This window comes from Arvicanthis niloticus, chromosome 6 (genome assembly GCF_011762505.2).
Source record: "Arvicanthis niloticus isolate mArvNil1 chromosome 6, mArvNil1.pat.X, whole genome shotgun sequence".
NCBI lineage: Eukaryota > Metazoa > Chordata > Mammalia > Rodentia > Muridae > Arvicanthis > Arvicanthis niloticus.
The window spans coordinates 16,926,096-16,938,400 of NC_047663.1; the positions used below are offsets into that span (position 1 = coordinate 16,926,096).

Below are 12,305 nucleotides of genomic sequence, written 5' to 3' on the forward strand. Positions count from 1 at the left end.
TCATAAAGAATTAATTTATTTTATAAGAAATATCCCGGGGTTTTGCCAAGTAGTGGTGGCGCACGCCTTTAACCCCAGCACTTGGGAGGCAGAGGCAGGCGGATTTCTGAGTTCGAGGCCAGCCTGGTCTACAGAGTGAGTTCCAGGACAGCCAGGGCTACTCAGAGAAACCCTGTCTCAAAAACAAACAAACAAAAAAACAAAACAAAACAAAAAAAACAAAAACAAAAACAAAAAAAGAAAGAAAGAAAGAAATATCCAGGGGTCAAGAGATGGCTCAGTTGGTGAGAGCATTTGCCACACAAACCTGATGAGACCTAAGTTTGATTCTCAGAGCCCACATAAAGTTTGGGAAAACCCATTCCATAAAGTTATCCTCTGACTCTCCCTATGGCATTATGGCATGTGAATACACACACACACACACACACACACACACACACACACACCTGGCTGCATGTGGTGATAAGGCCTTAATCCCAGAACTTGGAGGGGATGGGGGGGGAATCAGGAAGGTCTCTGTGAATTCAAAGCCAGACTGTTCTGCATAGCCAGTTCCAGGCCAGCCCAGACTAGCCAGTGGGATCCTGTCTCAAAGATAGGAAGGAAGGAAGGAAGGAAGGAAGGAAGGAAGGAAGGAAGGAAGGAAGGAAGGGAGAGAGGAAGGGAGAGAGGAAGGAAGGGAGGGAGGGAAGGAAGGAGGGAGGGAGGGGTGAATGGATGGATAAAGAGAAAGGTAAGAAAGAAAAATATATGTATAGCATATGTCAAAAACTGTATCTTGTAATTTCAGTAGCTTCTCACTCTGAGCTTTCCCTGAGGGAATGGATGGATAGTAATCTCAAAGTAAATCTTAAATTTCACTCCCCTTCCCTCTCACAACTGATGATAATGAACTGAACTACTGAACCTGTAAGCCAGCCCCAAATTAAATGTTATCCTTATAAGAGTTGCCTTGGTCGTGGTGTCTGTTCATAGCAGTAAACCCTCATCAAGACACATGGATTCTTCTCATAACGGATTCTCATCTGACCCAGCACCGCTGGCAACCATGTTTTTAAGTGAGGGACAAATGAATTGAAGAAGCAGTTTGATTTGAGTGGATGATACCCCAGCCCAAATAAACTTCCAAAAGACCATCAGTTCAAATCCCTTACTATTATTCTGTATTAAAAAAAAAAAAATCAAGTAATGCCCTCAAAATCTGCACAAGATAAAGTTTAGCCTGCTTTACACTGTAACAACATCCGGCTTAGACCGTGCTTTACATTTTCTTGTATGTGGCTGTTTACATCCCGCCCAGAAGTCTGTTTATACCAGGCACAATTTGATGCAGACCTTGGGGACAGCACTCTTAAGTATACTCATGTCTGCACACAGTCCCCTGGACAACCTTCCTGGGTTGTCCCTGTTGACTGTCAAGGTTCATTGTCCTGACCATAGCTTTTCATAATCTCCTGAGTCTTAACTTATTCCCAACATAACAGACACACAATCTCTCTCTCTGGCAGCAGCCTGACAGCCCTCTTTGCCTCATCTGTCCTCCCTATAGAAAGTCCTGCCCCCATCTACACTGTGTCATAGGATCCGCTTAGCTCAGCCTTCTGTCACCAGCACATGGCAAAATCTAGCTGGGTGCACATCCGTCAGCCCTCAGCCCTGTGGCTCCAGGGAGGAATGAAGGGGTGGACAAGTGAGAACCAATTTTCTGGGTCTTGGAAAGGAGCCATCAGGCAAGGGTTGGAAAATACCACCAGGGCTCTTCCATGCCTGGCTCTTGAGTCTACAAATCTTCTGATCATGCCTGCTTCTTGTTGTCTCATTTCATGTCCTATAATGCCAGGTCTGGGCTTCTAGTCCCTCATGCACGCTGGGGGAAGTGCCTTTCCATCCCTCTCTTACCCTGGTTTCTCCACCTTCCAGGAGCTCTGATTTGAAACCTTCAATATGTTGCCAAGTGAAGTTAGGACTAAGGGTGTGTAGCTCAGTGGTAGAGCTGCCTAGCCAGAACAGAAGGCCTTGGGTTCAATCCCCAGCATAGCATGGGGAAAGGAGGGAGAGAAGGGAGGAAGGAGGGAAAGATAAACAAATAAATAAAGTTGTTCCCCATTGCCTGGCATTGACCTTTTCTAATTAACCAAATCCCATTAAGAGCCTTTCTCTGGACTTCAGAAGGTGCTGGTGTATTCTTCCACTTTATTGCACGTGGTGCCAGAAGCACACCACTTCTTGAAAAAACCTTAAACCCATGATCAATAACACTTGAGAAATAGTTTGTCAATAGATTTATTTGAGTTAACACAGCTTTATTAAGACATCAAGCTCTCAATATTAAAGTACCCTGGCATAGGCAGGGTTTTTGTTGTAGTGTTTGGTCGGCTGGCTGGCCTTTCAGTGGTTTGGTGTTTGCCTTTGAAAGACAGAGCCAGGTTCCTACCCTAGAAGAAAACAGCACTGGGCTGTGCCTCCACCTTCATGTGACATTTCAACTTAGGAACATATGGAGAAGAAATGGAAACTGTAAATTTCAAAATTATAACAGGAAAAGACAGTTCTCAAATCTACTTTACATAAAAATATTATTAGTATTGATCTGATAATCTCCAGATATTGTTAAATATTTGACATTAGAGCTTTACTATCTGAAAAAAAAAAAACTTAGAACAAATTTTCTTAAGACTGGATGAGTCTCAGCTGGCTAGCATGACTGTATACATTCTGTAGTCTGTAGACGACACCGGAGTGTGTATGAGAACTGACCTTCCTCTGTTCACAAGTCCTAGGTTGGGTGACATCCATCCAATAGGATTGCTTTCCTTGGGACCTTTAGCTTTGGTTTCAAGGTGGTAGCAAACCTCCAGGAGTCAGATAATTCTGAAAGTGGCAGAAAGTGAATAACTGGGTGTGGAACTTGGTATAGTCCACCATGGTACACGAATGCAGACTTGCTATAACTTATCACAAGTTATTCTGAGTCATAAGTTATAGATGCATGCCTTATCTCTCTTGATCATCAGGAAACCCCCAAATGTAGGAGCTGTTGTTCACAGATGAGGAAACCCAAAAGGATAGAAAAAGAATAACAACTTATGATCTATAATAAACTTAGCCCGTGTCACATGGTCACTGCCCCAAAGTCCCAGAGTCACACATGAGTGCCAGAGTGAGTTCCTACAGCCTCTCACACTCTCTCTGGAAAGATGAGCCTTCCCTACATGATGGCAGAGCCAGCGGAGGATGGCTAAGGCTATGAAGGGACATTATCAAAGACTAAAAAATAAAATGAAATAAAAATTAAAGTGCTGAAGTGGCAAGTTTGAAGTTGGTCAATGAGGCAAGAGGGGGAAGGGTCTACCCCCACATCCAAGAGCGCCATGGCCTTGCTATTGTGCCTTCTATTTCCAATCAACAAAAAAAAACACCCCTTCTAGGGGCAGTTTCTGGGCTCTTAAGAATGGTGCCCACCTAGCAACAAAGGCAGCCAGACCAGAAACCAGAAACCAGGGGACATACTCAGTACCTGGGGGCAGTCCCATGAGAGGTTAATTGGCCAAACTTTGTCTCACCTTCAGTATTCTAAAGAATGGAAGTCTAATGAACGGGTGGAGAAAGGATGTACGGGCTTAACAGCCAACCAGTAAAGAGCCCTTTACCATACCCTCCCAGGTCCCCACTGCCTGGGGCCAGCAAAGAGTTTCAGCCCTGGGGAGTTGGGGGAAGATGTGGGTGGATCCTCTAAGGTTGGCTGCAATATGGCTCTCTTTGCTGGAGCCACTATTGCTTTCCTGCAGGCTGGAAATAACAGGCTAAAGTACAAGGTCTTAGCCTACAGGCAGCCTGGGGAAGAGCTTTTGTCCTCAGCTCCCTGCTGCTCTGCTGGGGATCCAAGCCCACCACTCTGCCTCCTATCACCCAGCAGTAATGGCAGTCTCCAGCATCAGAATTAAAATTTGCCAAACACCCACTTTGCTGCGAATAGAGAACTCATCTCATGTTCAGAAATGACCTCATGATTCATCTTTGACATTTCAGAATCATTTTCAAAGATTTCTATTAAGTCACAGAACTGAAAGAGAAGAGAACAGTTGATTCATTATGCCGTCTCCTCTCTCTGTCCCTTTATCTGAGGGTGGCCTGTTTTTGAATAATGGATGGAGCAACAATAACTATTTGTTTGAAAGCCGCATCCAAAACCTAAATTTTAAAATAAGATTTGTCCTCACGGAAACAATGATCTGTCCACCTGTAGACAGACATACAGACTTCTTTCTGCCCAGAAGACTGACAAGTGTGTCCACCTGTGGACATACAGAGTTTGGCCCAGAAGACTGACAAGTGGAATTTTTTTTTTTTATAGAGTCCTGTTTCTCTTATGTTGCACCCAATAATTCAAAGCTATTCAGTGTATTTTTCTGAGTCAGGAGCCACTGAAATGAAAAAATGCCACAAATGTCAGCAATAATGACAAGCAAGATCACTAGGAACCACAACAGCTGGGGAGGCACCAGGGATGCTAATTTTTCTAGCGCTGGACTAATGCACCATGCAGGAGAACCTCCCTAGACCCAAAGGTGGGAAAAACCCTTAGGTTCTGCTTGTGACAGAAGGCATGGTCTCACAGAGCATGCTAGTGTCAGGACCTGAAGCCACAAGACTGTACTCAAATCACCCTTGAAGCCAGGGTCCTGACTGTCATTTACACTGTTTGCATCATTTCTTTGATGGGGATAAGTATGGTAAAGCATAAAACTGTTGACCGCTTGGATAATCTTTATTGCATCTGTATGCCTGGGTTGAGACGCTTTGACACTGAAGGAATTGTGACTTATCCTTGTGTGGATTAATACTGACTTCTTTGTAGAAGACTGGCTTGTGCAATAATTTGGATAACTGAAACTGAGATCTGACTTAACCAGTCCCCGCTACACAATCCAAATTTCTTTTTCATTGTCCAGCACATGAATTAGCATAAGGAACATTTTCCTTCACCTTCTTCTAAACAGTTCAAATATCAAACAGCAAACAATTTAAAAGCACTGGTTTACAAGTGTCTCCTTTCATATATAGCCTTGAGCATGAGCTGTTTATTGGTCATCAAATTATGTAATGGTCAGAAGCGTGGTATTCATAATATGCTCCAGCAACAGACTCAGAAATGCAGCCTCTTCAATATGTCCAACACAAGAGTCACTAGCTTTGCAGTTAGGTAGAAGCTGGTAGTCCTGATCCATCAAAATCTCCCTGACCACAGAGCGAGCTGAGTGGCAAACTCAAGATCTCTCAGAGCGAGGGGATAGGATACTGAAGGTTCACTGACATCAACTTGTGCTTCTGTGCCTAGCAAAGGTGACCACCCAGCCACTGACACTCACACCTCTTCTGTTTTCCACAGAGTTCCTGTGAGGAGGAGTCTTTAAATGAAGCAAGATTATCTACCAAAGCACCTACGGCTAAGTGTGAGCCCAGACTTCCAGCCATTGACCAAACATCTGTCAAGCAGAAACACAAAGGCACCATGACACTAAAGAAGGAGAAAGTGAGTCTCAGCAAACCCTCTCCAGGTGAGTGGCTTCCTTACTGAGCTCCGCCATAACATCCCAGTTTTAATAATCACAGCAAACAGGTGGGTTGGAGTAATCTGGGGCTTGCCAAGTACCCAGTTAGGTCTTGGAAGGCCAATGAGCCTGCACGAAATTAATTTCTCAGTAGCATATGCTCCCGAATCTTCAGGCCCAATTCTCCGAATCCTGTGCTCTTCCTTACAAATGCTGCCTCCTCCTCTTTGCTACGGTTCTTCTGTGGTGGGGATGGGGGGGGGGGTGATAAAGGCATTTGGCCCCAGGTACCAAGTTTTATTACTAAGCCAAGAAGAGCTTTCAAAAGCATCTGAATGACATTATTTACAGCTGAGAGCAAGAGTAATAAAGTCCTCCAGTCCCTCAGTAGTCCTCTCAGGGAGAAAGGGAACTTGATAAATCCTCCCTTTTGTGTGATTTGGTAAATAATTCACTCTTATGCTGCCTTTGAAGCAAAGACCAGTCCTCTGGTTGGGGCAGGAGAGACTCATCCTATCTAACAAGAAGCTCAAATGGAGGAAGTTTAGAATGCCCCAGGCTCCTCCCATCAAAGGCAACATCTGTGGGACAAAACTGTGTCCTCTGGGAACCACACACAAATTGGGGTAACTAGGCAGAAAGGTCTGCCTCCTGGGAAAGGAGCCAAACTTAACTGCTGAAGAATCCGTAAACAGCAAAGACCGCACAAGTCATTAAAATCCCAATCACAGCTTCTTCCTAATCCTAAATAGCGCTGTCATGCAACCAGTGGTCTGGTTAAGTTGGAATGCTTTGTAGAAAATGGCACCTTTCACTCAGATTAACCACCCACATTTTCTTTAATGAAGTCAAGATCAAATTGACTTCTAAAGTGGTGTCCTCTCGGGCAAAGCGCCAACTTGCTGCTCCTTATTTCCTCGGTGGTGATGGGTGGGGTGGGGGTGGGGTGATATGGGGATGCTCCAAGTCAATTTCTCATTTGAAAGACTCTTAATAGGAATTAGGTTTTTAATTCAGCTCTCTTAAGGCTAGAGTAGAGCAGTGAGGTCACTCTGCAAATACTGTGTTGCACTGAGGCTGGGTTTTAGTGTAAGCTCAAATCACGCGGCTCCGTACACTCAGTGTGATAGCCTTCTCACTAAAACCCCGGTGGCTATTTGCTTTGTCATCTGCAGCTAAAAGTCATTAAAATGAACCTTTGAGGTCCACTCTGTGATCTGGGTTGTCTGATTAATAATACAGATGTTTTTCAGACTGAGCAGGCTCCGTGTGAAACTCACAATACTGACAGGCAGGGAATTAATTCACGTTCCATTCTAGAAAACATCAAACTTGAAGAATTATCAGGCTAAAACCCACCAAGTTGATGGAAGGACATCTTTTTCACCAAACAGCAGATGTGACCTAGCAAATGTGATTTCATGCCACCATCTTTATTTTCCTGTTATGTGCTAGGCAGAGCCCACGACCCATAGAGCTATGAGCTGGATGGGGCCGGCTGCCCAGCCAGCACAGGGCTTTGGAGGTTAATATCAGTGCCATGGAGACCGAGTGAGAGAGTAGAGCAAACTGAGATGCAGCCCCCATCACCTCCCTCCGCACCCCCATCCCATCGCACCCCCTGAGTGCTTAACTACCATGCACAGGGCCTCAGATTAAAGGGGGAGGAACAGGAGGAGAGAGAGAGAGGCTAAGACTGGGTCCCAAATTCCCTAAGTTGGATCACAAATTCAAGGCCAGCCTGGGTCAGGAAGAAAGGCCTTGTCTCAACTAGAGAGAACAAGGAGAAAAAGAAAGTTAGATAATGCCAGATGGCGGCAGGGATGGGAACCACTGGCTTAACAGTGCTGACTCTTCCTAATCAGCGTTGCAAAGTGAAAGCTTAAAGATTTAACCTGAGTCTGTTGAGGAAAAAGTGGGAGCTGGGGGCTGGTGATAGATAGTGCATGGCTTAATTCAGATAAATACCTGCTATGACAGAACAGAAGATTTGGTTCCTGAATTATCTGGACGCTAATCTAATTCACCATCTGAATCCAGTTTCCTGCTTCACATTTCTAAAGAATTTAGGGGCGAGCCAAAGTTGGCATTATGTCACTAAAACTAATTTCCACATCAGATTTAAACAAGATAAAAGCCCAGGACACAGTGAAACCCCTTGGTGACATCTGCCTTCCAGGTTAGCCCTCCTTCTGTGCTGCGATATGCCAGGCTTTCCCAAATGAAAAATATAGCTTGAGAATTTGGCTTGGTTTCCCATAACTCGGCATAATGACAACCTGTATCTACATCCCTAGAAGCCTTGCTGTGCCTGAGCTGCACTGGAAACCCAGACATGGCTGCTGACAGCCTAAGCTCAGCCTGTGCCCTCTCGAATAGATTTCTCACAGAGAAGACTCCATGCTCTCTCTGAAGGTTCCCTGCAAGCTGTCCAAAAGAAGTCAGTCGTATGTTCCACATAGCTGCCCCCGGAGAAGCTGGACCCAGTGCTCTGCTTCAGCCCTCTCGGGAGAGTGGTACCCACTGCTCAAGGGACAGTGCTTAGAGATCACATGCCTGGACTCTCACCTGGGCATCCATTTCTTATTCACTATAGATCTTTTGCCAAGGAATTTCTCTGGTCCTCAGCTTTGTCACCTGTAAAATGGAGGGACAAAAGGGTAAAAACAGAATCGGGGTGCTGGGTAAAACATAAAGGCTCAATGAAAAATACATATTCTGCTGTTAAGCAGTGCTGACCACTCAACAGATTGTGGCATTCTGTTATCTAGCACAGGAGAGTCTATGGTAAGAAGCATCCACCCAAAAACTTCAGTTCCTGTGCCTAAAATTTGCCTTTTCCTCCCCTCAATGGATGTATTATCCTCATAAAAATTAAAGCTGTATCTTCAAAACTCTCTCACAGGGCGCTTGAGAGGTGGCCCAGTGTTTAGAAGCACTTGTTACTCTTACAGAGGACCTGGGTTTGATAGCCAGCACCTACAGTTGTAGCTCACAGCCATCTATCTATAACTTGAATTCTGGGGGCCACTAGCACCCCCTTCTGGCCTCTCTGGGCATCAGACATGTATAGGCATGGTGCATATTTACACATGCAGATGAAAGACTCCTACACGTTAAAGTAGAATAAATCTCAAAGAAAAAATAATCTCTTACATTTACAACATTCTGAACTTCCACCGCAAAAACATCAAATAGGAGAAAATAGATAACAGACTTCATTCCCCAAGCCAGAGATACCCATAATCTCCAAAAAGATGTGGAAAGTTTAGGCAGGGTGTCAAGGCACAGCAGGGTCTGACACGGGTTGGATCCAACAGTTCTCCGTCAAGGTGAATGCTGGTGTAGAATGGGAAATGAGCCTGGCAGGGTTGCACAGCAGTTCAGGATTCTATGAGACATAGAACACTCAGCCGACCCAAGGAGCACAGGTACAACATGGGGCCCATGGGGAAACTGTGGGGCTTCCAAGACCTTTCTTAGTTCCAGCCTGGCTTGGAAAAGAGCTGTGTCTCCTTCCCAGGACATCAAAGGCAGCCAGAGGTCATTGTGATGAGGGGGTTATGACGCCTGCTGTCCTGCAGTGCTCTCTACCCAGGGTCAGGCCTGCAGGCAGCCACTAAACTGGCTCCTGCTCTGTTTTTACCTGGAGCTTGAGCAGGAGCCCCTAGTTGTGTTCCAGGAAAATGGATCTGGATGCAGTCTTGGGAGCTTGCTTCCAAAACGTTGCCCTTTAAAACAAAGCCAAGCATTCGGAAGTGGCCCTCACTTATCATTCGGTTCAATGTGTAGTCATCACTGGATTCAGTAGGCAGGAGGAGCCAGACCTAGCTCGCCTTACCGTGCCTTATCTTGAAGACCTGTTCTTGTAAAACTCAGGAAAAGCAGTGAATTTAGGTTTCAAGAGATAAAAGTCTAAAATAGATGTGGTTGGTTTTGGATTGGGAATGTTTATTTAAAGAGCAGTGTGGAAGTCTCAGGGCAAATCCTAAATCTTCACAATTTGCCTTGCAAGTAAATGCTGTTGAAGATTTTTCTCAGAAAGGCCAAGGTTAATGGGCTTCTCAGCGAGTCCAGCAGTTGCCCGGCAACTTTCTAAGCTGTCTGTCCAAGCCAGAAAAAAAAAAAAAAAAACAATAACAACAACAAAAACAATATAAATGAATCCTCCTGGTTCTATAGAGCGCGTCCTAATTCTCAGCCCATTCTTGCTGATTACTTGACATCATGGCTCAGAATGCCAGCTCTACTCGAGAGCCCTACAACTGTTAGGTTAGCAACCTCCCTGAACGCAGTGCCTTGTCTGACAGAGCTGCAGTAGTGCCTACTTTACCAGGAAGACAGGAGGGTTAAGTTGCTGGCTACACCTCAGGGAAATATTGGTCCCCAGTAACCCCCCAGCTTATGACACCTACTCCCAGTGTAGTCTATGTTTCTAGGCCTGGTAGCTCTATGAGGACAGTGGTTGGCCAAAGAAACTTTGGTTTGAGATGTGAAAGGCATTGTGACTTAGTTATAAAAAGCTTTTATGTGTGTTGGTTTGTCAGTGAAGTCATCCATTTACCCAGCACATTAGGAATAAGGGTAGGCTGCTAAGTTACACACTGATAGTAGCTACAATATGAAGAAGGGACTGGTCAGGCAACCAAGGGAAGCTAGATGCAGCCAGGAACCATTCCCCGTGGCACATTCTGTGGGTCCGTGGTTCTAGGGAGGAATGAGAAGGGCTTTACCTGGAACAAACACAGAGAAAACAGAGAAGACATGAACTGGCTGTCACCTTGGTCTCAGTGAGGGCTTGTCTGGGTCAGGTTGACCTGTAGGTGTGTCTGTGGAGGACTATCTTGATATGGAAAGACTCAGTCCCCTATGAGAGGCACCATTCCCTAGGCTTTGGGTCCTGACTGTGTAAGAGTGAAGCTGAGCTGAGCACAAGCAAGCATTGAAGTGAGCATGTGTCCATTCATTCCTCTCTGCCCTTGACTGTGGATTACATGATCTCCTGCCTGGAGCTCCTGCCCCTGTCGCTTCCCTGCAGTTATGGACTGTAACCTGGATGTGTGGGCTAAAATGAACCCTTTTCCTTTTCCCACTATGTTGTTTTGGAGTATTTTATCACGGCAGGAGAAATAAAGCTAGGACAGAACAATTAAAATGTTTAAGGATGTAAGCCTGGGAGAACTTGATGAGTTAGTTGTGTAGCTCAGAGCAAACAGAGAAATCAAGGAGAACTCAGATATCCATCCAGGAAAGCAAGGACAATAGAGGTGGCCTTGCCAAGGCTCAGGAAGCAAGGCTCAGGAAATTCCATTCCATGGGTGGCCTTCACAAGGTGTAGCCCAGATAGCCAGGTGGAAAGGCCTAGAAGCTCTGGATGTCCTAGTCAGAGCACTGCCCAGTGCTAGTCAGACCCCCAAGGACCTTGGGAAGCTTGTGGTGGTTGAAACTGTAAGAACAGGAGTGGCAAGGGGCAGGGACAGGAAGTCTGGCAGATGACCACACCCAGTGAAAAATGTGAGAATTACCAACTGCTGCAATAGAAGGTTAGGAGTGGACCACATGTATTCAAATCCTCTCTAACAGGACATGCACGCCTCTGAGGGATGGAGGCTTCCACTGTAGGCAATAATGTCTATCTGGTGGTTACAGTTTTGATCATTCATTTTAGAATCAGAACTGATGTTAGCAGCAGCATTTCACAAAGGTGTCTGGTGATAAGACCCACTGTGGAGGCTTTTCCTCCCCACCTGTTAGCGTCACACAATTTTAATGAAATACCTGAGGTGACTGACTTATAGAACATGATTTGGGGGGACTGGTAAGTTGGCTCAGTGGAATAACAGTGCTTGCTACCAAGCCTGATGACTGAATTCAATCCCAAGGACCCATATGGTGGAAGAAGAGAGCTGATTCCTGAAAGTTGTCCTCTGACAGCGCCCTGCCCCCCACATCTCACACCTCACCACACAACACATTTCTTTTTAAGCTTACAGTTGATTTTGGTTCATAGTTTTGATGGTTTCAGCCCAGCTGCTTTGGGGCCTTCAGTGACTTTACTCACCATCATACACATCGGAGGGGTGGCTCTTGGGACAAAACTGCTGCCTCCCAGTCAGGAGGCAAAAGAGGAAGAGATCAGGGTCCCACAGTCCCCATTGAGAACAGACTTCTGTTGACCCGAGGACTTCCCACAGTCCCCATTGAGAACATACTTCTGTTGACCTGAGGACTTCCCACAGTCCCCATTGAGAACATACTTCTGTTGACCCGAGGACTTCCCACAAGCCTCTGTCTCCCAGTACGGACATCCTGAACATTAACTATTAACAGGCAGACCTTTTTTTATTTTTTTAAAGAAATATATATATATATATATATATATATATATATAGTCACTCTCTTCAGACACACCAGAAGAGGACATTGGATCCCATTACAAATGGTTGTGAGCCAACATGTGGTTGCTGGGAATTGAACTCAGGACTCTGGAAGAGCAGTCAGTGTTCTTAACCACTGAGCTGTCTCTCCAGCCCAACAGGCAGACCTTTAGAGGGCTCTAATCTGAACCTTAGCAATGTTTTTATGTCAGGAAGAGCACACATATGTGCGTGTGCGTGTGCGTGTGCGTGTGCGTGTGCGTGTGCGTGTGCGTGTGCGTGTGCGTGTGTGTGTGTACTGTCCTGACCAAGGTACACAGAGGAGTCACACAGCAGAGGATTAGGCCTCTTTCCCCAAGCCTTGCTCACCAAA

At 45.5% G+C, this 12,305-nt stretch overlaps 1 protein-coding gene across 5 annotated transcripts in view; it reads left to right on the plus strand.

The window, feature by feature from the left end:
* The window catches only part of Marchf10 (membrane associated ring-CH-type finger 10), a 90,368-nt gene that overhangs the window by 38,420 nt on the left and 39,643 nt on the right, over window positions 1-12,305 (plus strand). For all 5 annotated transcript variants that reach the window (XM_076935625.1, XM_034506899.2, XM_034506900.2 and 2 more), the window contains one exon: window positions 5,393-5,561. In XM_076935625.1, the coding sequence (XP_076791740.1) occupies window positions 5,393-5,561 (169 nt within the window). The remainder of the gene's footprint in view (window positions 1-5,392; window positions 5,562-12,305) is intronic.